This window comes from Phodopus roborovskii, unplaced genomic scaffold, assembly GCF_943737965.1.
Source record: "Phodopus roborovskii unplaced genomic scaffold, PHOROB, whole genome shotgun sequence".
Lineage (NCBI taxonomy): Eukaryota > Metazoa > Chordata > Mammalia > Rodentia > Cricetidae > Phodopus > Phodopus roborovskii.
In genome coordinates this window covers 3,382,781-3,409,482 of record NW_026125295.1, presented here as the reverse complement: position 1 = coordinate 3,409,482, position 26,702 = coordinate 3,382,781, and the positions used below count along the sequence as shown (strand labels likewise).

Sequence of the window (26,702 nt, the reverse complement as noted above, 5' to 3'; positions counted from 1 at the left end):
GAAAAGTGACTGGTGATTCAAGATGGACATTGCTACAGAGTTCCTGTGGAAGAGTCTGCCAGACAGTCTGCAGGACACAGAGAAAAGTGACTGACAAACTGCCAATACAAAAAGACAGTTTAAAGTTTCCTGCTTTGCTGAAGAGTTTGCCAGACACACTATGGCCTATGGGCTAAAGATGAAAGATTACAGAAAAACTTCAGGTGACTGACAAGACAAGATGTCTCTGTCATTTCTAGAGTTTATATACTATCCTTCTGTGGTCTTTAAAGGAGTTAAAGACTGATAGTTATGGTTATAGTTTTCCTTAGTCAGGATTAAAGATAAGTAGGACTTTAACTCACAAAGATAAAATAGATGATGAAGTATTTTCTTCAAATCTTGCTAAATGTTAATGGACTAAATAGTGTTAACTGTGATTCTTATTTAATAACTATTATGTGATATATTTTGTTATGTTAAGGTTAAAACCCTTCTTTTTATTTAGACAGAAATGAGGAGATGATGGGAGATGTCATTCTGTATATGTTTCTCATACTGGTTAATAAATAAAGCACTGTTGGCCATTAGGAAAGGAAGATAGGAGGGACTAGGAGACAAGGAGGAAGAGGAAGTAGTAAGGAGAGTCAGCATGGAGAGACCGGGGAGACCAGACGCTTGCCTCACTCCCCGGTAAGGAGACCACGTGAAAATACACAGAAATGGGTTAATACTTAAGACAGAACTAGCTGATAAGAAATAAGTAACCGGGTCAACAACATTGTATCAAATACAGAGTCTCTGTGTATTATTTGGGGCTGGCGGTGGGGCGGGACAAGACCGGGCGGCAGGCGGAAAAACCATACTTGTTACCCACATACATACATACACACAGAGAGAGAGATGGATAAATATAAATAGATAAATAAATGCAATTTTAACTTTTAGGAAAGAAACGCATGTCCATGCAGTAGAATATGCACATCAACACCACCCATGTGGGTCAAAACTGGGATGTTCTCTCTGGTCAGTCTATAACATAAATTATAAACCCATTCCATACATCCGTATATACTGTATGTCTATACAGCGGAACACAGATCAGCAGTGAAGACCGACTGACTGATGGCAACCTATCCAAAAACGCATATGGGTGCCGGCTTGGGCTCTTCGGTTCTGTGCTGACAGAGGTCACACGTGAGTAAAGAGCAGCTTCCTCGGTGAGATGTCAACAAGCCCAGGAGAGCCTGAAGGCTAGACAGACAGACACTCGGTGCTGGACCCTGACAGGTAGGGCGATGGCTCCACACTCTAACAAGCAGACTTGGAACCCTGGGTGCTCAGGTCACAGCCTTAGAGCTCTTCACCTTCTGCAGCCCTGCACTTAGAAAGCACAACCACGGCTCATTCGCAGCAGCGAATGCTTGTAGCACCAAGATAGATACGGACAGCATTGATGGCTTTTGCGCCTTGAGTGCCAGGACCCCAGGTCTTATGGCCAGGCAGGCCCCTGGTACTCTGTCCATGTCCACAGTCCTTAGCCACCCTGTCGCCTTTGCTCCCGTTCATCCCCATTCCTAGTCACTTCATGAATAGCTCGAGGGCTGCTACAGCGGCTGTCAATGCCCTGTCTGCTACATCTCCTCTTTGTGTCCCCAACCTAGCCCACCCTACGCACAAAGACCACAAGTGGGTGAGGACAGGCATTCCCGGCTAGGGCGGCAGCATGAGGAGGTCTCCTGGGTGGTGGAAAAACGTGAGAGGAGCCAGGAAAAGGCGTGTGGATCCCATCCCAGTGAAGTGCCATAGGGTACATTAGTCATAGCACAGCTTCCAGCTCCGCCAATCACAAGCCTGAAACCCATCACGGGCCTCAAAGTGCATCACAAACCTGCTGAGATACAAGGGAAGTGCTCTCTCCATGGGTCCCGATGAAATTAGCCACAAGGTAGTCAGAGTCAAATAAAGTTACTGAGGGTTGTCTTAGTGAAGTCTGGAGCTGGCGAGATGGCTCATCAGGGAGAGATCCTTGCCCCAAGCCTGAAAACCTAAGTTGGATCCAGATGACCTAATGATGTAAAACTAATGATGTCAGGGGAAAACTGACTTCACAAGTTGTCCCATGCATATGCCATGTACCATGCGTGCCCACACACATACAAGAGACAAAGGAAGGAAAGAAAGGAGGGAGGGAAGGAGAAAGGAGGGAGGGGGAGGAGGGAAGGAAGGAAGGAAGGAAAGAGGGAAGGAAGGAAGATTAAATTTTTAACTTGTTTTTTAAGTTGAAGTCTTGCAGGACCAGAGCACATTGTCTAGAGTGTGCTTGCTCCCGCCAAGGCCTCCTGGCGCAGGGGCTGGGTTGGGGTGGTCCCTAAAGCTCTTGGAATGTTTTCAGGGTGGCTGTGAAGCGGCAGGCTGCCGGCATAGAGGAGGGCCTATCGCCTGCCACTCACGGGACCAAATGGCCAGCTCTGGACAGTTTCACCCATTCACAGAAAACACACAAGGTGCTTACGACACAAAACTAACGCTGAGCACAAAACTTTCAACAGACAGGAAAGTGAGACTCACTCACCATGCCACTGACCCAGGAAAAGCACGGGGATTATTTTGGTGTACATGTCCTCAAACTCGCGCTTTTATAACGAATGTTAGAAGTGGGGGCTGGGGCTGAAGCACCAATGGTAGATAGGGTGCTTGCCTGGCATACATGAAGCCCTGAAGCCCTAGGCTCCACCTCCAACACCATCTCCAAACAAAACCAAGAGTGCCCTTGCATGTCTGTAATCCCAGTAGAGGCAAAGACTTCAGAAGTCCAAGATCATTATCAGATACATATGGAGTCTGAGAGTAGCCTGGGCTACATGAGACCCTATCTCAAAAACAGTAGCAACCAAGGAGATAGTCTCTCAGAGACCCCCATACCCATCTATAACCTCATTTTCTTCCCAAATGCCTTTTCTTTTTTTCACACTCATGATTAAAACCTGAATTTAAATATCTCTTTAGCTGGGCAGTAGTGGCGCATACCTTTAGTCCCAGCACTCGGGTAGGCAGAGGCAGGCGGATCTCTTTGAATTCAAGGCCAGCCTGGTCTACAGAGCTAGTCCTAGGACAGCCAGGGCTACACAGAGAAACCCTGTCTGGGGAAAAAAAAGTCTTCTGACCTGTCACAAGGGCTCAATCTCTGGGGCCCTCATGATGGGAGGAGGTAACCTACAAGTTATCCTCTGACCTCCACAAGTGCACAACTCTACACACATGAGCACACATGTACACACAAATAAATACATAACTTTGAAAACGTCTTTTACTAAACCCCACTTCTGCTTAAAAAAGAAAAAAGATAAGGAAGGGGAATCTAATACAGGAGGGCTCCTGCCACTCCTTAGTTCTGTTTCCTAGTCACTTAGTCACTTCGTGAGATGATCCCCTGTGATTTGTCTCCTGAGTGGTGCCGCTGCAGCAGGGCCTGGCACATAGTAGATGCTCAATAAATGCCTGTGATGAGAGGCCCTCTTCCTCTTCGTGGATACAGCTCTCTCTCTACAAGACCCCCAGAGAAAGGAGCAGCGTGTTCTCCTAGGGTCAGCATAAATCACCTCCCGACCACTAATGGACCCTGGGCCAACCTTCAGAGAGAACCCAACATAGAAGCCAGGACACAGCCATCACCCATTAGGAAAATGCTTTGGGGAGGTAAGAGCATTCATTCATTATCAGACAGCTGTAAGGCAATAATAAGCCGAGACCTCATTTGAACATGTTCAGTAGGGTATACATCATGACACTTTACCTAGGTTAAGTTTGTGACTGCTAGCATTTACTCTGCTTCTTCTCAAACTCTGACTCAAATCAAAACACCACAGTGGGTTTAAAAGCAGGTAAAAGGGCATAACTCCAAATCCCTCCTAAATCCACTACAAAAAGCAAAATCCCTTAATACGAGTTGCAGATAAAATACTATGGCCTGGCCAAAAAAAAAAAAAAAAAAACGCCTGTTATGTTATCCAGGGCAGACACTCTGCCGGCCTGTAAGCTCTTGAAGAAGAGGCATCAGAAGTGATTGCCCAACAGGCTCCCAAAGTGCCCATGATCAGGCATTGAGCTCCCATTTCGAAGACACAACTCTCAAGAACTGAAATCACATTTAGTCATCCTGTTTTCAGCTTTTAAAATCGGGAGCAGGGGGAGCAGACGCCAAAGCTATTTTGAGGGGGTTAAAAAAAAAAAAATCAAAAGTTAAAAGCAACTCCACTAACATAGTAACAGATCTCCAAGGAAACCCCGGGTGAGTTGCCGAGTTCTTTATCTAGAACTACTTGGTTTCCATTACATCCAAGGTTCGCTTCCTACAAGCAGAGTTACACGCCTGTGACAATCCATGTTTCATCTGGAAGACATCAGAATGTTTCCAAACAGCCTGCAGGAAGCAGAGATAAGCCAGACTCCAGCGTGGGATTTAAATCTCACAGGCACAAACCGTTAAGGGTCCCACATCTATGGAGACCTAGGGACTACTCAAAAAAGGGGCAAGGGTCTCCCCCAAAAGTGTCTTTGCATGGGTGGCTCATCTTTGGCTTATTTCTCCAAAGACACACACGGGGAGGGGGGGGCAGTCTGATCTCACACAAAGGAAGTACACACACACACACACACACACACACACACACACACACACACACACACTGACTGTCATCACCCCAAGTATGCAGAGAATCCCAATCTCTGACATCCCGATCTTTCCAGAAGTCTGTGCATCGCCAGACTTGCCAACTTCTTTCTTGAGGCAAGGTCTCCCCATGTGGTTCAGACCAGCTTGGAATTCACTATGTAGCCCAGGCTAGCCTCAAACTCAAGTCCACTAGCCTCAGACTCTGAAGCGCTGGCATTACACGCGCCTGCCACCACACCCAGTTCAAGGCTTGCCAACTCTGAGAGGGAAGCGAGGAAACTTCACATGTACCTACCTGAACGGGGAAATGATAACAAAACTGTACGTTTAAGCCACCCCCTGGGGAAGGGGCAGGCACACGGGGCGCGCGGGGGGGGGGGGTGCTCCAACGATGACAAATGACAGGCTCTTTGTTGGTGGCGGTGCTGTTTGCTGTGTTTTAAACACCAGACTTTTACACGAACTGCGGGGTGGGGAGAACTATGATAGACCATGCGTGCTGAACGCTGTTTGCACGGGACACCTAGCTCTCCTCTGCTGGTCTCCCACATCTCAGCCCTTCTAGGGAACGAGAACCCTCTGGCAGGTAGGACACCAGAACCACCCGGGGCGTTCCCATTGCCACTCCAGATTCCTCAAGCTTTCAGCCCTGGGGGGGGAGGAGGACGCGGGGGGTGGGGTGGGGGGGACGGGACAGGGCTCCTGCCTCCCCCCCGTGGCTGCGATGCCCGCCAGGGTGCAGGAAGGGCGAGGTGCCCAGGCAGTCCCCAGCCTCGGGTGGCGCCACCGTCCACACCCGGGTAGCGGGGACCGCGCGGGGGCGCGGGTGACGGGCTGGTTACCTGTTTTGCCAGCCCTGGAGGAGGTTGGTGTATTTGCTGAGCACGCCTTCGAGCGCCGGCTCCCTCCTGCGGCCGCCTCCTCCGGACGGGCTAGCGGCCACCGAGCCGGGACTGCTGCGACTGCCCCCGCCTCCCGGTCCCGCGGCCGCCGAGCGGCCGGCTACCCCTCGGCCAGCCAGGGAGCAGGAGGGCGACGAGCCCGCCGAGGTGGCGCGGCTGCTGCTACGGCTGCTGCTGTTGCTGCCCCCGCCGCCGCTGTCTGCGCTCTGGGTCGCCCTCTCCATGATCGCTGCGCGCCCGGGACGCGGGTGGCCGCCGCGGTGGCAGCCCCGCCGCCGCCTCAGCTGCAGCAACGGCTGCTGCAGCTCCGGGCTCCCGGGCGGCGCGTGGCTGCTCCGATTCCCCGGGAAATGCCTGACTCACACAGGAGGAAGAGGAGGAGGAGGAGGGAAAGAGGGCTGGGAAGGAAGCCAGCCGGGCTGGATGCAGCTGCGGCCGCCCCTCCTCCCGCCTCGACCAGGGCCCGGCCCCGCCCTCCCGCCACTTCCCGGGCTACTTCAGGGCTCCAGGTCCCTCCTCCTCAAGCTCCTCGACCCTGGAGATCGCTGGGGGCCCGGGTTGGGGATGCTCCCGGAGCTGGTCCGGCAGACGGGGTGGGCACGCCCTAGATCGGCGCCCTGCACCATAGCTTTCTTTCTATTGCCCCCACTCGGATCCTAAGGGTGACGGGGGATCTCCGCAGGTCCTTCCCTCCAACCCCAACCCAGCTCGGGACCTGGAGGGAGGGACAGCCCTCCCCACCCGGTCCACCCGGATATGGACCCGCCCGGTCCCTGACACCAGCACGCTCCCTCTCCGTGTGTCGGCGCACAGGAGCCTGGGCCAAGCACGTACACAGTCACCTGAAAATTAGCCTCACTGGGGGAGCCTAGAAGCAGGGCAGCGAGGCCCTCGGGGCTCTCTCGTGGGTTTGGAAGCAGAAAGGAAAGGGACAGCAGGTGACTCTCCAGGTGAGCCGGCTGTCAGCTGCAGGCTTTCCCAGGAGTCAGGATGTAGGGAACACTAGGCTGGGACTAGGTGCCTTCCAGTGAGCGTTCTCCGGAATTCATATGCTCACTTCACACCGATCCGGGAGAGATGGGCAGAGACAGACAAACACGAGTCGAGGCTCACTTCACCGAGACCACGCGCCTGTGAGCCAGAGGGGCCGAAACCAGAGAGCAAGCTAGAAAACAAACACAGCAGCTTCTGCTGTAAACCAAAACTTTTTTCGCCCACCCACACACTCGGCACTTCTCAATCTGTGTTGCTCTTTAGCAAAGGCAGGTAGATAGTGGGCTCTCTCTAGCCCACTAGTTATCTTTGTGGGTGTAAACAACCAGTGCAATCTGGTTGTTTCTAAAATTAGCTAGCTTTGAGGAGCTGGGACCACTCCTTTACACACACAGACACACACAATAGATGATAGATGGATGGATAGATGGATAGTAGATAATGACAGATAGATAGATAGATAGATAGATAGATAGATAGATAGATAGATAGACGACAGACAGACAGATTTCTGTAAGTGCTAGGTATAGTTAACTCTCACAGGCTCGGTTCCCTGGGTTCTTTACAGCTTCACACCTGTCCAGGAAAGTTACAAGGAGAGTTCAGCCATGCAGAAGGTTCAGAAGCATGAGAAGTGATTGCTGCCACATAAGTCAGAATGTCAGATGTCCACATAGAATGAAAAGGTGAAATGGACCTCCAAGAAGAAATCTAAGAACCGCCCTAAAGCCAGAGGGTTAAGGAGGAGGGGTGATTGGTCGGTTCGGTGTTTGTTTGCTTGCCTATTGAGGCATGATTTCATGTATTCCAGGATGACCTTAGGTCACTCCGTAGTCAGGACTGGCCTTGAATTCTGGATGATTCCACACAGGTGTGCACCATCTGGCCCAATATGACCTTGAACAAGTTACCTTTAAAAAGAAATAACTTTAGACTTATTGTATTTTTATGTAATTCATGATTCTGCCTGTATCTATACACTTTTTGTGTGCCGTGTTCATGCCTGCTGCCTAAAGAGGTCAGAAAGGATATAGGACCCCTGGAAATGGGAACTATAGATGGTTGTGAGCCACCAAGTGGGTGCTGGGATCTGAAAACTGAGGCCTCTGGAAGAACAGCCAGTGTTCCTAAAGGATGAGCCATCCCCAAGCTCCTTAAAGAATTGTAGGGGGGAAAAAATGGTTAAGAGAAAAAAACATTTTGTTGGTTTTTTGTTTTTGTTTTGGTTTGGTTTGGTTTGGTCTTTTTGAAACAGGTTTCTCTGTGTGGCTTTGGAGGCTGTCCTAGCACTCACTCTGTAGCCCAGGCTGGCCTCAAACTCACAAAGATCCACCTGCCTCTGCCTCTCAAGCCCTGGGATTAAAGGCATGTGCTGCAGCCACCGCCTGGCCAGAAAATGGGCGGGGCACCCAAGTGATACAACTTGTTTGTGAAGATTAAAGGACAGAGAGCTGAAGTCAGCTCTCTCGGGTGACCCACTAGGGGTTAAAGTGACCCAATGCAGGTCCTCAGGCTTGACAGCAAGGACTTTACCTGCTGAGCTATTTGCCAGGGATTGGACTCAGGCCAGGAGACCTGGTAGCAGGTGTCTTACCTGCCTGCTTAGCCATCTCACAAGACCATAGCCTGTTCTCATATGCTCCGCCTCCCTGAGCACATGTGGAGTGTGTGAGTGTGTAAGTGTGTGTGTGAGTGTGTGTGTGCGCGCACGCGCGTGCGATGTATTGGTGCATATGCATGCATTTGCATGTAAGGGTGGGTACCAGAGGTCACCAGCTGTCATTCCTTAGGATCGGTTGTCTTTTGAAACTCAGCGTGGAGCTAGCCAATGGAGCTAGTGTGTACCACCACGTCTGATGCTTTCCATGGCTTCTGAGAATCAAACAGGTTTTCATGACTACAAAGCAAGCACTTTCCTGACAGAGCTATCTCTCAATCTCCTGTGCCTCGGGGATTTTTGTTTGTTTTGTTTTTATTTGATTTTGAGTCAAGTTCTCACTACACAGCACTGGCTATCTTGGAACCCACTATATATAGACAGACCAGCCTGTCCTGGAACTCCCAGAACTCTGCCTGCCTCTGCCTCGTAGGTGCTGGGGTTGGAAGGTGCACCAGCACACCAGGCTCTGACCCTCATTTCTTAACCACCATTGACATCCTTTGTGGCATCGCTCCATAAAGGGTCCAGTTTCTTTTACACTTAATGGAACTACAGACAGTGCTGCTGGAATTCTGTTTCCTGTCCTATTTTTACTCAGCAAGGGATCTGCCCTCCCATCAGCACTTTGAGGGAAGCAGGGAGTTGCTTTGACCTTTACTTCCCAACCTCAGGCTGCACAAGACTATGGATGTTTGTTGCTCGGAGGATTAAACTGGCTTTCCCAGGGTGAATGGAGAAGTCGGAGCAGCATGCTAAACCAGGGTCCTCTAACTCCAAGCTCAGTGTCCCTGCAAGCATAGTACACATCTGGACCTGAGCTGTATCTTTGGGGCAGGGAGGAGGGTGGGCAGCTAAGGGTGGACAGTTTGCCCTCCAGTGAACACTCAGCCCCTTTAATGTTATTCTGTCTGTGGTCCACATCTGCCGTGCCAGGACTCAGCAGGTGGAGGAGGACGAGGGATCAGGAGTTTAAAGTCAACCTCGGCTACATAGCTAGTTCAAGACCAGCCTGGAATTCAGGAGACCTGTGGGGGGGGGCGGGGAGGGGGGAAAGTCACTGTGAACCATGAACTTCCTTCTGTGGTGGCCCAGGCTCAGGAGGCTGAAGCAGGAGGAACCTGTGTTCTAGACCAATATGAACTACAGAGTGAGAACTCAAGCAGCTCCCAAATCATGACACAGAGACTCGTTAGTTATGACGCTCGGCCTTCTCTTAGCTCTTACTTTACCGCGTTTCTCTTTAGCGACGTTCGGCATGCCCTACTCTCCTGCTCCTCCTGCCTGGCTGGTGGCTGCTGTCTTCTGTTCCCAGGCATGTCCCTCTCTTCCTCATCCTCTTCACTACTCTCTCCTTCCCAGATTTCTCCTCCTCTCTGCCTGCCAGCCCAGGCTAACCCTCTCCGCCTAGCTATTGTCCATTCAGCTTTTTATTAGACCAGTCAGGTGCCCCAAGCAGGCAAGGTGAAGCAGACACAACGCGTCTTTACATTGTTAACAAACACAGCAGAAACAAATGTAACACACCTTTACACGGTGAATACTCCTCAACGGTGAGTTAGGGAAATGAAACAAGCGCGCTTAGCCTCTTATGGAGGGGAGAGAGAGCACAGAAAGGTGAGATGAAACATCAGACAGAGCGAACCCAGGAGAGTTACCCCAGCCAGAGAGCTCATGGGAGACTCTCAGGGCTCAGGCCCTGTGGACCACTGATTCTTTGTGCATTTTCGCCCTTTCCAAACAGGAATGTGGAAAGCAGCTCTGTGCCCTTTCAAAGGGAAGGTGATCGCAGGGACTGAGGTACAGGGAAGGGAGGCACAGCACTGTTACAGAGGCCCTGAAGGGGCCTCTCCCTGTCTAGCCTAGCTGACTGACAGGCTGCAGGCTGCTGCTGACAGGGCTGCAGACTCTAGCATGCCGCATTGCTGTAGGAGACCCTACAAGATAAGTGTGGTGTACACACAGGAGGAACACAAATCATTTGTGGGCAAAGGGAAGCCGGGGCTGATTTCAAAGATACACCAGTACATTCTGCAATGCTCCTCGCCACAAAAGGGAAGTTTGGCTGGGTATGTAGTTGGGTGGCAGAGCCCAGCATGCCCAGATCCATTTCCCCCAACACACACACACACACACACACACACGAGAGAGAGAGAGAGAGAGAGAGAGAGAGAGAGAGAGAGAGGGAGGGAGGGAGGGAGGGAGAGAGGGGGAGAGAGAGAGACGGAGCTTAATTCCTCCCCTAAATATGTTGCTCATTGCTACCACCAGATAAGAATCTTAAGAAGTATTTATTTTGGCTCACAGTTTGAAGTGACACATCCGGAGTGGAGAGCAGCAGGGTCCAGTGTGAGACTGCTTGCTCACATCCCAGGCACCAAGATACCAAGCAAAAAGAACTCCAGCCTTCCCCTTCATCCATGTCTAGCTAACTGGCACTCCTGAGAGGGTGCTGCCCACATTCTGAGAGAGTCTTCTCCCCTCCATTTATCTCTGGAAACCCAGAAGTGTGTCTCCTAGGTGATTCCAAACTCAGTTAATTCCAAAATCAAGGTTAAGATTTACAGATGGATATAGGGACCCACCTCAAACGAATATGATAGGACACAGATGTGCAATGCCAAGTGATAAAAAGACAGTGGTTTTGTGCTCTTTCTCTGTCTGTCTGTCTGTCTCTCTATCTCTCTTCTTCTCTCTCTCCCTCCCTCCTTCTTCTATAAATCCAGCTGCTATAAGCCAATTGGTCTCCACTACTAGGTGTAGAACCCAGAGCCTCACACATTCTACACAAGTGCTTTATACTGCGATACATTTCAGCATTTATTCTTATGTTAAGACAGGGTCTCCCTACATTACCCAGGCAGGTCCTTAGCTCTCCATCCTCTACTCCAGCCCCTCCATGAGCTGGAATTACAGGCTTACACCTAGCTTAGCCATTGATCTTATTGTTTTTAGGAACTCCTTTTATACGTCTATGTATGTGGATGGCATGTGTACATGTGTGTGCATGGCTGCACATGCCTCTGCATGCATGCAAAGGCCAGTGGAGGGTACTGAGTGCCCTGGTACATCACTTTCCTCCTTAGATCTTTGAGGCAGGGTCTCAGCCCAAATCTGGAGCTTGCATTTTCAGCTAGGCTGGCAGCCAGACAACCCGAGGATACTTCTGCATCCACTTCCCTCAGAACTGAGGTAAAGGTATGGTTGAGACCACGCCCAGCTGGCTCCAAGGGCTCTTAGGTCTGACCTCAAGTCCTCATGGTTGCACACAGCCAGTGTTCTTTATTGCCAAGCCGCCTCTCCAACTTGGCAATTGATCTTTGACAGCGGTGCAAATGCGAATTAATGGAGTTTCTGTCTTCCATTTGTTTCATAACCGAGTTTATTGTTGCTATAAAATATTACTACAGGGTTGAGGATGTGGTTCAAGTTGTAAAGTGCCTGCCTGGTTCCATCCCAGCCACTACACAAAACTGGGCATGGTGGTACACACCTGTAGTCCAGCACTTAAGAGGGGGAGGCAGGAGGAGGTGAAGTTCAAGGTCGTTCTCAGCTACTTAGCAAGTTCCAAGCCGGCCTGAGACACATGAGATCCTCCGAGGGGAGGGAAGAGGCAGGAAGGAAGGGAAGGAGGGAGAGAAAATAATAAAATAATTATTAAGAGGCAGAAGGGTCAGGAATTCAAGCCAGCCTGAATTACACAAAACCCTGCCTCAAATAAACAAACCACCATCTGGGCTTGGAAGAGCACACCTTTAATCCCAACACCCAGGAAGGCCAAGGCAGGTGGATTTCTGTGGGTTCAAAGCCAGCCTGACCTAAAACATAGTGAGTTCCGGGCCATCTCAGGATAAATGATGAAATGCTGTCTTTAAGGGTTGGGGGGGATGGTGTCTGTAAGACAGCTCAGCAGGTAAAGGCACTTTTCAGCCAGGATTGACCACCTGAGTTTAATCCTGGAGACCCACAGGGCAGAAGAGAACTGGTGTTTGCTAATTACCCTCTGACCTCCACATGCACACTGTGGTGTGTGTGTGTGTGTGTGTGTGTAATCGCAATCACACACACTAAATCAATAGAGTGTAGTATTTTTAACTGTATAAACACCCAAAAAGCCTTCCAAGGGGAAATGAAGGAAAAGCAAACTGTGGTAGCAATAAAATAGAAAATAACTGGTAACTCTGACATCACAGGTGATAGATACGCTTTGTTATAAACGCAAGACAAATGTCAAGTGCAGTATGTTATAGGCAAAAGTCAGACTCGGGCCGGCATGTGTTCTATGATCTCATGCATGCAATGCTCTGGGAAAGGCAAACTAGGGACAGCAGATCCGTGGTGGCTACAGGTGTGGGTGAGTAGGGCTTGACACAAAGAGGAGCTGCAGAGAATATTTTTCTTTTTGGAGAAGTCTGGGGTGATGAACTGGACAGATGAACAGACAGGTGGATAGATGGATGAATAGTAGTGGATTGGTAGGTGAGTGGATGAGTGGATGAATAGATGGATGAGTGGGTGGGTAGCTGGGTGGATGGATGGATGGGTCAGTGGATGGATGGATGGATAAATGGATGATGGATGGATGGTTAAATAGATTTATGTGTTTGGGTGGGCAGGTCTAAACTGGTCTGGAACTCACTCTGTAGCCCAGGATGGCCTCAAATTCCTAATAATCCTCTGCCTTAGCCTTCCTAGTGATAGGATCAGAGATACAAACCACTATACATTGTTTCAGTGTGGCAGACTGCTCAGGGAGGACCAGAAACAAATGATGGATGTAGTCTTCACAGTTCCATGGAATGAGAGTGGTGATCAGAAATAAAGAGGACTTTTCGGTCATTCTATGAGCTGGAGGGAGAGTTGGCTCTGCTGGTTTTGCAGTAAGATGCCGGTGACTGGATTCTGTTTCCACAGAATTCTCTGTTTTTGTTTTTGTTTTTTCTTCCCCAACCTAATATTTTTATTGATTATTTGGGAATCTCACACAATGCACCCCAATCACACTTGCTTCCCAGTCTTCTCTGGTCCACCCCCACCCTCAATGGCAGTTTTATCTGGAAGGACTATCAACTTCTCAGCAAGTAAAACCCACCTAGGCAGAGAAGCAGATGGCTAAGACAAACTAAATGCTCCAAGGGCATTGGAAGAAAGAAAGAGAGAAAGAGACAGACAGACAGACAGACATCACAGTTCCTATAAAGAAAACATCTGCTGGGAGAAACTTATGTTTAACTAAGAATTGAAACTTCCTTTTTGCTACAATCTTCTCGGGACAACTTGATTTCTCTCGGCTTTCCCATGCAGGGGAACAAGTATGCGATTGCGGGTTATCTGGCTGGAAGCAGGATTCTCAAACTACCAGGCCGGCAAGTGAAGGAGGGGGAGAGGGCAGTGCCAGGAGTAAGGACTTGGCCAAGCTTTTCCATAATCCTAAAGCAAAACAACACACAGGGGCTTGGATGGTAGACTGAGGCAGAATGCATGCTTGGTTCATGATCAGGCCTTGACTGCCATCCCCAACACACAAAAGCAAACAAACCAAGAACCTTTCTGAGGATGCTGACTGCTCCCCTCAACGCTTCATGCTGTCAGCCTTAGTGTTTTAGACAGGGTATTGTTATGTCGCTCTGGCTGGCCTCAAATGGGGTCCTTCTGCCTCTGCCTCCTCGGTGCTAGGGTTCCAGGCCTGTACCACCAGGCCCAGTGTGAGCCACGCTTTCTTAATCCCTGGGAAATGCTCGTTTCTGAAAACCACAGACAGACAGACACTTCACTATTTGGAAGCTGCTGCAGAACTAGGGAAAACAACACAAAATCGTGTTCTGGTGATGAACAAACTGTCCGCAATGCTGGGAGAGACTGCATAGTGCCACTAATTAAAAGCTATACCAGGGTGGGCTGGAGAATTGGCTCAGTGGTTAAGAGTACTTGCTGCTCTCGCAAAGAACCTGGGTTCCATCCCCAGCAACTACATGGTGGCTCACAACTGCCTATAACCCCAGTTCCAGGGGATCCAACACCCTCTTCTGACCTCTTTGGGCACCAGACAATCATGTAACACGCATACATACATGCAATAAAAAATACTCATACACATAAAAATAAAATTAATAAATCTAAATCTAAAGAAAGAAAGAAAGGCTATAACAGGCTGGAGAGATGGCCCAGTAGAAGGACCAGAGTCCAGTCCCTAGTACCCTCAGTGAGCAGCTCACAACATTCCAGCTCCAGGAGATCCAGTGCCCTTGTCCGGCTCCTTGGGCACGCACACATCTGTACATACAACACATACATATATATAATAAATATTTTTAACTTTTTTTAAAGATGTATCATCCTAGCATGGCAGTGGGCGCCTGTCATCTCTGCATTTGGCAGGCAGAGGCAGGGAAGTTCTGGGTTAAAGGTCAGCCTGAGGCTGTATTTAAAATTACATGGTGGAGGGTCTTCAGCAGGCAATAGTGCTTGCAGTATAAGCCTAATGACTGAATGCCCAGAAGCTTATAGATGTGCGCACGCACGCACGTGCACACACACACACACACACACACACACACACACACACACACACACGAGGAGGAAAGGAAAAGAAAAAAATTGCAGGTACCAGAGCTTCCTACAGACGTAGAATGCATGGGTGCTTTGCAGTATGTGTTCAGAGTTCCCAGCATGCACTTCTCTGTACTTACTAAGGTAGGGCGAGTCCCCCTGAGGGGCAGTGCCAAAGCAAAGACCTCTGTTTCAACAGTCTCATGCCAGAGATCCAACTCTGGGGGTCCCAACGACCCCCCCATGATCACCAAACTGGGGAGATAGAGGATGCGGGGGAGGAACCCAGTGTCTGGGAGGCGCTAACACATCTTTGGTTTTCCTGGGAGGGACCAAGCTGGACGCTGCTGCTTCAGCCATCTCAGGTCTGGTTCCCAGCATGCCGCTGGAGCCAGGGGAGGGGACTGCCATCGGAGTGGGCTGATGCGGCATTAGAGATAAGCTGGGGAGACAAGGTCACCAAGAAAGATCCTGATGGGAGGACAAGGTAGAGTTAGTGAGACAAGAGCTGGGGACATCCAGTCCCTCTGCTGATCTGGAACAGGACACTGAGGAGCAAGCAGGGGACACGCTGTCCCTGCAAAGCTTGGGAACACCTCAGTTCCTCCTATCTGGTGCCTCAGTCTTGGAGGGGGAGGGTCCCCAGCCCTAGAGGAATGTTCCTCAAATGGTTAACACCTGCATGCACACCCCAGCAGAAATGGGACCCAAGCTTAAGGCAATGAAAGAGACCAGACGCTGAATGGCGGCAGAGATGCCATCCTGCTTGTAGTTGCCCACAGGACCTCCGCAAGGCCGAGGGGAGGGTCGGAGCTTTGTTGAAAGCAGCCTTTGGGATTGGAGAGATGGCTAAGTAGTTAAGAGAACCTGGGTTTGAGTCACAAAAATCCACATCATCAGGAAGGAAGGAAGGGAGGGAGGGAGAGAGGGAGGGAGGGAGGGAGGAAGGAAGGAAGGAAGGAAGGAAGGAAGGCTATAAAAGGACTCTACTCTTTTCTCTGTCAATGGACTGGACACACAGACCAAGAACTTGGCTGAACTTGGCCAAACTCAGCATGGGTGGGACCGTACAGCCCATAACAACCCTGGGATTCTTATCACACTGGGCAAGTGAAGGTACTTGCCACCAAGCCAGCCATCTCAGTTTGATCCTCAGGACCCACATGATGCAAGGAAATAACTGACTTCCACCACAGTTGTCCTCTCTCTCTCTCTCTCGCTCTCTCTCTCTCTCTCTCACACACACACACAGATGGATAAAATATAATTTTTACATTATTTTTCCCAAAGTTCAGGGATACTGAGGGCATGAAGGGCTACTGGGAGCCCCCTGTGCCTGGGATTCAAGGCCTGGCATATGTCACACAGGAAAGGTTCCACCTCTTGCATCTTCTTTAAAGTCTGGCGCTCAGCTCCGCTTTGTCCAGTGCCTTTGAGACCAGCATGGCTGGGTAGCAGGGATGCTTGCAGTCCGGTTTGACCGCATGGTCCCAGAAGTGAGAGACTTTCCACAATTTCACATCCCAGGAAGTGTACCAGTGCTTGCCCAGTGTGGCTCCTCATCGCCCTTGGCGCATCTGGGCATAGGAGAGCCTGGTCCAGAATGCGTGCACCCAGCTAGGAAGCCACAGTGTCCACAGACACTGAACTTGGTAAGTGGGAGATATATACCCCCACAGTCTCCAGCCAGGACTGGAGTGGACACGCATCCCTGTACTGGCAAACAGAAACAGTGGAGGCAGCCTGGGCCCCATGCCATTGTCCCTCCAAGAAAGTATCTGTTAATGTGTAACAGTTACAGGCACTGTCAATTAGAGGAAGGCCTCAGACTCCAGGAAAGAAACAGACTTCTCCCATCCCCCAATTTAAACAGATTGTAAACAAATCCCTTTTCCCTACACCCGGTTCTGTTTCCTAATTTCTTTGAAATACAAGGAAACAGAGTCAGCAGTTTTCCAGACCTCAGTACAGTGGAACTGTAGGGTGGAGGCAGAAGGTTCTGGAACAGGAGGTGAGACTAGAGGGCTTTTCTGTTCCTTCTCCTGCCTCTCTGGGGTTGTTTTCTGCACACCGGCTGACTTTGGAAAATGACAAATAAGGAGTTGTCATTCATGACACAGCAGGAAACAGCAGACCCCAGCCCCCAGGGAGCCGGTCTGAGCACACTGGCACCTCTGAAACCAGGCTCAGGGAGTATTTACAATTACTTGGTTTTCATGCCAGTTATTTCATTTAAAACACTTCCTTGTTAATTCTAAAAACTAGAAGGCAGGGCCATGGTTTCACCCCTGGGTTGTTTTGGTGGGGGAGAGGGATGGGCGGTTGTTTTGATTTTTTTTTTTTTTTTTTTTTTTTTTTTTTGCCAGGACAGGGTTTCTGTGTGTAGCCCTGGATGTCCTGGAACTCACTCTGTAGATCAGGCTGGCCTTGAACTCAGAGAACCAACTGCCTCTGCCTCCCAACTGCTGGGATTAAAGGTGTGTGCCACCGCCATCTGGTGACCCTGGTTATTTGTTTTGTTGTGTTGGGTTGGGTTTTTTGTTTGCTTTTGTTTTTAAAAGTGTGAGTGGAAGAGAATGGTTGCATACAACCCATAATCCCAGCACTCGGAAGGTAGAGCCAGGAGGATCAGGAGTTCAAGGTTATCCTAAACAACATTGCAAATTTGAGTCCAACCTGGGCTACATGAGACCCCACAGTGGGGGGACAGGGAGGGGGGGGACACACGATGACAGAACACCAGGTGTGGTGAGCTGTATACTCAAGACTTAGATCGGAGTTTGCCAAAAGTTCAAAGCCAAGGCCAGCGTAGGTGACAGTCTGAGAACTTGTCTCTAATGAAATAAAAAAAGAGGAGGCGGGGCAGCTGGAGTGGCAGTGACATGTCCAGGGGCCCTAGCAGGTCTGCACAGACTCTGAAGGTCAGGTGGGAACTTTGCCCTAAGGGCTGAGCAGAGAGGCAGCTGCTGGCCCACTTTTTCGGGTGATGGGCAATGGGCCAGCCCGCCCTCCTGTCAAAGGATCAGAATGTACCTCCCTTGCAACTCAGGCAATAGCCTGGGAGGACTGAGGGTGAGCCTGGACTGAGGCAAGGAAAGAAAGGAGTCACTATCAGAGACAAACAGACCCAGGACAAAAAACAGTGCTTCCCTGTTCATGGTGAGCCTTAAAAATTCCTCAGTGGGAAAACCGGAGAGTCCTGTTTCCAGGCGCCACTTCTTGGTGGGGGAAGATGTTTTTCTAAGTTTCTAATAAATGTAGACACTGATCTCTTAAAGCCTTTTCTGCACAGGACTAGAGAGCAGCTCGGCAGTTAAGAGCTTACAGTACTGTCTGTCTGAATGTCTGTCCGTTCGTCTGTTTTCCAAAGCAGGGTTTCTCTGCTTTGGAACTCTGGCTGCCCTGGAATTTGCTCAGTGGATTAAGCACCTCAGACTCAGAGATCCCCCTGCCTCTGCCTCCTGAGTACTGAGATTACAGATGTGCACTATCACACCTGGCTGTCAAACTGCTCTTAAAGAGGACCAGAGTTCAGTTCCCAGCACCCATATTGAGCTGAAAGACCCCCACTATGCTTATTGCCTGTTTAAATTGCTCTTGCTAATTTGCCAAGGTCAAGTTATGAGAAAAGTACAGGAGGGAACCAGGTGCTGCTCTCATCCAACGCCAACCAGATATCTGTGGTCTGCAGCTTGGACCAAAGCAAGGTCAGCAGGACAGTGTCCAGTATGCTGAGATAGTCATAACTGAATTCTTTGTATTCTTTGTGCCCAACCCGAATAACCAACTGTCCTTGGTTAACTACAACTGCTACATTTAGATGACACAATGAAATCCCTGTAACCATGCTTCTGCTTCTGTAAGCCTGCTTCTTGCCACCCCAACCCTATATAAACTGCCTGAGTTTTAACCTCAGCACGCTCAGTCCCCCGAAAGACTGAAGCGTCCACAGGTACCTGTGTAAACAATAAACAACCTCTTGCACTTGCATCCAGTGGTCTGGTCTCGTCTCTTGGGGGCAAGGGCCTTCCCCCTGACAGGCTCCAAACTCTTGGGGTCTCTGGGGGTCTTTCAGAGCATCTCAGCTCCAGGGGCATCTGAACTGTCTTCTGATCTCCAAGGGCTCTGTCTGCACTCATTGTTAGTATTCAGGCATCCGTACTGGCCTGTCCTTGGAGTTCTGACAGGACACATCCTCAGCTGCAGCCACTAAGAGCACCACCTGTGCACATTCACTGTGTTCCCTTTTAAAGGGGCCCCGCCCACCTCCCATCCTTCTCTCTCTCTCTCCCCTCTGCCTCTCTTTCCTCTCTCCTGCTGCTCCCATCCCTGGAGGCTGGTCTCCCTCACTTCCCTTTCCCCTTTTTATAATCCTTCCCCCCCCAAAAAAAAAACTAAAAAACCCTGAGCTTGAACTCTGTTGCATGGTGTCTTTCCCTGTCAAACCACTTTCTTAAATTACAACACTGATATGCACACACACACACACACACACACACACACATGCTCCAACTTACACACAACCTGCAAAGATAATCTTTAAAAGTCTGATAGAGCAAACGTTCTTGGTGCCAGGTGACCAAAAGCCAAAAGCTCAGGAGCTGCTCTCGGGCCCCTGAAAACACGAAGCACTTAACGAACGCGTGCTGAGCCACAAAGCGACACAGGCCATGTTGTAAACCAAAGTAAATAAATAAATAAATGATATCTAGGACTTCTGCGGTTGCAGAAAACTGAGTTAATTACACCCCCCAGGCCATGGCATGTGCTGTCTGTCATCTGTCTGTTTCAACCCTTCCCAAGTAGTCACAGCCCCTTCTCCCATCTCCCCAGAGGCACCTGCCTTGGTATCTGTAAAAACCTACTGAACTAAACTGGGCACCGAGGTTCATGTTTGGAACCCTAGGACTTGGGAAGCAGAGGCAAGAGATTCATGGTGAGTTCGAGGCCAACCTGGGCTGCATGAGGCCGTCTAAAAACAAACAAAGGGCTGGGAAGTATGATAGATAAGGTGGTTGTCTGGTGCATACACAAGGCCCCGGGTTTGGTCCCCAGCACAACATAACCTGGAAAGCGCTGGCAGATGAGTCAGAAGTTCAAGGCCATCATCAGCTACCCATCAAGTTAGAGACCATACAGATGTACATGAGAGCTTGTTCAAAAGATGTAAGAAACAAGGCTGATAAGATGTCTCAGTGGGTAGCGGTGCTTGCTGACACACCCAGGGACCTGAGTTCAACCCCTGCAAACCTCGGGAGACAAAGAGCCACCAGCCTCTCCCCTCACCTCCCGTCCTAGTTAGCTTTAACTATTACCTTGACACAGCCTACGGCCATCGGAGACACCCTCAAATGACGGACTGCCTGGATCAGATTGGTCTATGGCCACATCTCAAGGACTGTCTTGATGGGTGACTGATGTGGGAAGGCCCAGGCCACTGTGGGGGGCACCATCCCTAGGCAGGTGGGCCTGGACTGCATACGAGAGCTATCTGAGCACCAGCCAGCAAGCAAGCTGAAGCCCGAAGCAACAAGGCAGCATTCCTCCGTGGGTTCCGCTTGAAATTTCAGCCTAAGGTCCTGTCTGGACTTCCTAGCAATGATGAACTGTCACCTGGAAGTGTAAGCCAGATGGATCTCTTTCCCTGAGTGGGTCACAGAGTGTTTTATCACAGCAAGAGAAGGAACTAGAACCCCCCCACACACACACACACCAAACTAACTAAATACATTATGCAAGACACAAAAGTCAAACAAGCTAAAAACATCTTTGATGCTTTAATTTGTAGCTGCTTTATAACCCTTGTACTCATGAACAGCACCACGTTTTCTATTTAATTTTGTGTTGCTTGCGGGGCGTGAGAAATGAAGCCTACGAAGTCTTCTAAGGTGGTCTTTCCTCCAGCAAGATCGATAAACTCCTAGATTGTAATAGTTTATTGATTCTATTGAGTTTTCTGTACAGTTTATAGCACTGGAAAATAATGACAGCTTTATCTCTGCCTTAGTCTGTTACATTTCATTTTCCTTATGTCTTTCTGTGCTGGTTAGAAGCATCGATATTATGGCTGTCCTGTCCCATATTGTCACTGTCCCTCAATATTGTGGGCTTGTCCCCATTTGTACCCTTCCACCCTCAGCTTCCCCCTTCGCTTTATGTGTGAGATCTGGTGTGTGTGTGCGTGTGTGTGTGTGTGCGTGTGTGTGTGTGTGTGCGTGTGCGCGCGCGTGTGCGTGCGTGCGTGTGTGTGCGTGTGTGCGCGTGTGTGTGCGTGTGCGTGTGTGTGTGCGCGCGCGCGTGTGTGTGCGTGCGTGTGCGTGCGTGCGTGTGTGTGCGTGTGCTGTGTGTGTGCACGCGTGTGTGCACGCGTGTGTGTGCGTGCGCGTGTGTGTGCACGCGCGTGTGTGCTGCGTGTGCGTGCGCGTGTGTGTGCGTGTATGTGCGCGTGCGTGTGTGCGTGTGCGTGCGTGTGTGTGCGTGTGCGTGCGTGCGTGTGCGTGTGTGTGTGTGCGTGTGTGCGCGTGTGTGTGCGTGTGCATGTGTGTGTTTGTGTGTGTGTGCGTGCGTGTGCGCGCGCATGCGTGTGTGTGTGTGTGTGCGTGTGTGTGTGTGCGCGCCTGTGTGAGTTTAGACACGCACGAAAGTCCTCTAGAGGTGAGGAGTGTGTCAGATCCCCTGAAACTGCAGTTATAAATGGTTGTGAGCCACCTCATGGGTGCTGGGAACCCATCCCGGGTCCTCTGCAAGAGCAGTAAGCGCTCTAACCATTGAGCCTTCTCTCCAGCCTCCTCCTAGATAGGGAGATCAGAAAACTCTTCTGGGAGTGGCGGCACTCAGAATGGCCCAGGGTTTGATGAACTAGTGTAGGCTTTTGTTGGGAAATTTAAGTCCTTGTCCCTCACAGCTCTCTTCCTCCCCGCCCAGCTGTAGAACTCCGGTGCTCTCAAGGTTGACCAAACTAGGTTGTTCTCATAACTTTCCGGTGTGCAGCGCCCATACCTTGACCCCAGGTGTGGGTGGTGCATGATTTCCTCCTGTGCTTAGCCCGTCCCCTGGCTTAGATATATAAGCCCATTACTCTCTGTAATAAAAGGCGGCAGCTTCCTCTTCACTTCTCATGGTGGTCTGTTAAGTGTTTCAATCCTGACACCCTCTGCCAAGCTCGGTACTCTGGCTGCGCAGGCATGGCAGGCTTTACTACAACACAGCCTAGGCTGACTCCAACCCCGGCAATAGGACTATTTCCCTTTATACCAAGAAGGTTGGAGAGGGGGATGGAAAGATGACATCTGCTCATATACATGGGCACATACATGCAAACACACATACACACGAGCATGCACACATTACTCACATACACATGCAAAAGAAAAAAGAGAGATCACTAACACGGGGTCGAGGATGTAGTGGAAGAGAGCTCATCCAGCAGGCACAGCCGAGGCTCACCCAACACTAGGACTAAAAGAAAAAGAGTTTGGGGTCTCACTGTCCAGGCTGGTCTCAAGTCCTGAGCACTTTCAAACAACTGGAGCTATGGGAATGTGCCGTGATGTCTGTCGTCAAGGCCTTCCTTGAGGACTTTGGAATCCTTTGGAGTCTGGTCCACTGTTGTCTCACAAAAATAAAGAAAAGAGAGAGACAGAGACAGCCAGAGAAAGAGCCATTGCTAGGTCTGGAAGCTCCACTCAGGGAGGGCATGAGCCACGATTGATTTGAAGGCTGTTCGGGTTACTGCCACATTCAGACTCTACCAAACCCCCTATTGGAATTCCACAAAGGAGGTTTTCCCAAAACCACAGTTCAGTAGCTTGGAGAAAGTGGCAAAACCTGGAGTTGTTTTCCTATTCCACCACTAGGGGGTGATGCATCCCATTCAATTAAAAAATATGGCCACTTGGCCACCTCCAGGCTGCCCAGGACATCGTTCAGGGGTTTACCAAGAATAAACCATTCTAGAGATCACACCAGCAGCAAGAGGCCTCTTCACAGGCTCACCACGCATAATCTAGAATCCAGTGTCCAGAGAATACCACTTCCAGGAGAAATGAGCTGAGGAGTAGCTTGTGCCCAAGTCTTTATGGTGGGGTTGTAGTCGTAACACACAGAGATCTGACCTAGAAGGGTCTAAGGAGAGGAGACCTTGAGAGGGGAAGATCGTTGCCAAAGACAGAATAAGCCTCTGTCAGGGGTGAAGAAGGGGTATCATCTCATCTGCTCCAACACCTTCTACACCCATAGAGGGCTGAGTGAGGATTGTCCTCGGATTGTCCCCATATGCAAATAGTTAGACACAGGAAGCTCATTTCCTAAAAAGATTTGGCTCAGTTCTTTAACGGTCCAGGGCCAGAATTACAGTGGACACCTCCACACCCAGCAATTTTATTTGGGTTCTTGGGGATGCACACCTGAAAATCCAATACTTGAGAGACTTAGATACAAGGTTCTGAGTTGAAGACCAGCCTGGGCTACAGAGTGATATCCTGTGTCCCCTCAATAACGGGATTATTTGGAAAAATGATTGATAGCTGTCTCTTCTCAAGGAGCAGGTTGACTTTGTAATATTCCCTCTGGTTCCATGATCGATAGCATGAACCGTGTGGCTCCTCACCAGCTTGCATTCCCTCCTTAGCCTCCATTTCTACTAACCAGGGACATATACGCGTCACCGTGATGAGTCAGTCTTTCACCGTGGCAGCCAGGGCCTCGAACCAGTGGAATCACCGGTGGATGCAAGATGACGGAGACGTTGCTCTGTAGAAGCCACTGAACCTGTCATCTAAAAGGCAGTAGTCTGGGGCTCAGTTGTAACAACCTACAGAGCTTCTGGCCTGACCCCAGTCTGAAGATAGTTCCCAGAGATGCTTCCAGGCCAAGCAGGTAAGGTAGGGGACAATGTGACAAGACAGAGGCTGTAACCGTGGGACCAGACAGCCAGGCGCTAAGAGCAAAGTCCATCACTGACATCCATGATAAAAGGGGAGAGCCACCCTGGCCTCCACATTGGTGTGGCCCCGCCCACACATGCAAATAAGTTAATGTATTTGAAATGTCAATTAAAAGGCAGTGATACGAATGCCCAAGCACGGTTTAGATGCAATTGTTTGTTGCTGTTGTTGTTGACCTTGTTTCTTTTCCTGAGACCGGGTCTGTGTAGCCCAGCCTTTCCTTGAACTCATGCCCCTGCCTCAGCCTCTCATGTGTACTGGGATAGCAGCTGTGCGTCATGGTGCCTGGCTTGGAGTTGAGCTTGATAGTGAATCTCCAGTTTGTCACAGCTATTTATCTTGCAGTCTATTATTATTATTCTCTCAAATATTACATCCTGACTGAAGTTTCCCCTCTGTCCCTGTCCCCTCCCCCATCTCTCATTTTTAAGGCCTCGTTATAAAACCGTACCACGGTGAGGTATGATTCACGCCTTTCGGCACACTTAAAGAACTGGGCAACCATTGCCGAATTTAACTTTTTTCTGTTTATCTGTGCGGGTGCTCATGCCACCGGTATGCATGTGGGGGTCAGAGCCCATTCTCTCCTTCTTCCAGATGGACCCTAGGAATTAAACCAGGTCCTCAGGCTTGGCCGCCCTTACTGGCTGAGCCACCTCAAGTGTCTTGACTTTTACCGTTACTTTGTAATTTTATAAGTATCCTTTGTTTGTTTGTTTTGAAACAGGGTTTCTCTGGGTAGCCCTGGCTGTCCTGGAACTCACTCTGTAGATCCAGCTGGCCTCCAACTCACAGAGATCCACCAGCTTCTGCCTCTCAAGGTCTGGGTTTAAAGGCGTGCACCGCCACCGCCCGACTATTATTAGTATTCTTATTTTGTTCCCTGTTCGGTTGATTGGCTTTGGTTTTTCTGTTTTGTTTTGGGTTGGGTTTGACTGTTTGGTTTCATTTCTGGAGTCTTGTTATGTAGCCCAGGCCATGCCCTGCCTCTACCCTTTGAGTAGGACTACAGGACATGTTTCCCATGAATGTCACATGACTCAGAGCTGGGAGCTGTTTCACACCCAAAATAGGTTTCAAGTTCATGAATCCACATTCCACTCCAGCACGGGTCCGGTATGCCTAACTACAGAGTCTGCTCTGACTGAAGGGAAATCTAATACTGGTAAGAGGCACTAATTAATGTAGAGTGAGGATACATCGTCCTACTCACATAGGATCCATCCGCCACACTCACAGGACTCACACTCACACTCACAGGACTCACACTCACAGGACTCACACTCACAGGACTCACACTCACACTCACAGGACTCACACTCACAGGACTCACCCCTCACACAGGGTCCATGCCCTCAAGCAAAAAATATCTAGCATAGATCCAGAAAAACCTTTTGGAAACAGATTCTTATTTGCTAGCTAATGGAGAAGGAAGCAAGCTTATTTATGCCACTGTAGATCCAGGACAACCTGTGGCAATCAACAAATTATTTTTAATAATAATAACAATAATGTTATGTCTTAGGCAGTGAATACTCTGCCACCCTTTCTTGAGATTTCCTTCCAGCCAGTTTCAAACACAGCTCTATTAAACCATTAAATAAAAACAGAAGAGCGGGTGTCATAAAACCAGAATGGGGATTATGCTGAAGAAGGTTAGAGGCTAAATTACAGTATCTAAATTTTCTTTAAGAAGCAGTGATAAAATTTTACAAAGCACAACCCATAAGTTATATGAAATACACTTAGGCCGGATCACACCAGCTAAAGGCTAAAACAAAATTCTTCGGTTTAGTTTTTCATTTTTATTTGTTTCTTGTATTTGGCGGGCACTGGTTTTTAGGTTTTTGGTTTTGGGGGTTTAGAGACAGGGTCTCACTATGTAGCTGATATGGACTTGATCTATAAACCAGGCTGGCCTGGAACACAAAGATCCACCTACCTCTACCTCTCTAGTGCCAGGATTAAAGGCGTATGCCTTTATTTATTACTGCCCAGTTGTTTGTTATTTTCTCAAACAAGGCCATAGTCTACAGACCAGGCTGGCATTGAGCCTGCTGTGTAGTGAAAGAGGCTAGACTTGAACTCACTTTACCCAGGCTGGCCTCAAACTCTCAGTGACCACCCTACCTCAACTTGGGAAACGCTGAGGTTACGGGCATGCCTAGCTAATGCGGTAGGTTTTTAACAAGAACACGAAAGACTGAAAGTATTGGGAGGGGGCGCTGCATGAGAATGGAAGTTGCTGACCACAGGCGACAAGGGCTGACGAGGTATACAGGCAGCAGGCTGAGTCAACCCAAAGCCTAATTCCAGAACGCCCCCCACTCTTCATCCAGGTCAGACTCAGAGGTCCGCCATGAGACCCAGGCCAGACCCTTCGCCACAGGTGGTCCAGAAGGCAGAAAGGGGTAGGCGTGCCACCAGGTCATGCCAGCATCCAGAAGACTGATGGGACCAGGGATGTCATACAGGTGGACAGGGCTTTGAGCTGAATCAGCTTTGAAGGAAGAGCATTCACAGATGATTTAGGAGGCGCTGGGAGACTGAGGATGAAGGCGACGGTGTCCTCTGAAGCTGCAGAAGACAACGTTAAGCCTCGGAGTTGAGGAGGCAAAGGCACAAAACAGAAACGGTGAGGTAAATTGTGTAGAAATAAAAATTGAAAATAAATGAGAGGATTGGGGCATAGCTGCTGATAGTGTGATCGCCTGGCATGGCCCAGGTAAGGCGTGCATGGTGCTGCTGCTGGTAGTGTGATCGCCTGGCATGGCCCAGGTAAGGCGTGCATGGTGCTGCTGCTGGTAGTGTGATCGCCTGGCATGGCCCAGGTAAGGCGTGCGTGCTGCTGCTGCATGCCTGTAATCCCAGGAGAATCAAAAATGCACCTGAGGCTACACAAGTTGGTCCTGACAGGAAAAAGTCAGATGACGTCTAATGCCATAAAACAACTGGAAAGCGTGTCAAAGCTCAGTGATCGGTTAGCTAGCTAGCTAGTTTTG

The 26,702-nt window shown here is 49.7% G+C and overlaps 1 protein-coding gene across 2 annotated transcripts in view; it reads right to left on the bottom strand.

Annotated features, from left to right (window-relative positions):
• Osbpl10 (oxysterol binding protein like 10) overlaps positions 1-6,011 on the bottom strand; it is a 204,460-nt gene extending 198,449 nt beyond the window's left edge. For both annotated transcript variants that reach the window (XM_051202005.1, XM_051202013.1), the window contains exon 1: positions 5,497-6,011. In XM_051202005.1, coding sequence (XP_051057962.1) covers positions 5,497-5,780 — 284 coding nt within the window. In that variant the 5' untranslated portion in view covers positions 5,781-6,011. The remainder of the gene's footprint in view (positions 1-5,496) is intronic.
• Between the last annotated feature and the right edge of the window lie 20,691 nt (positions 6,012-26,702).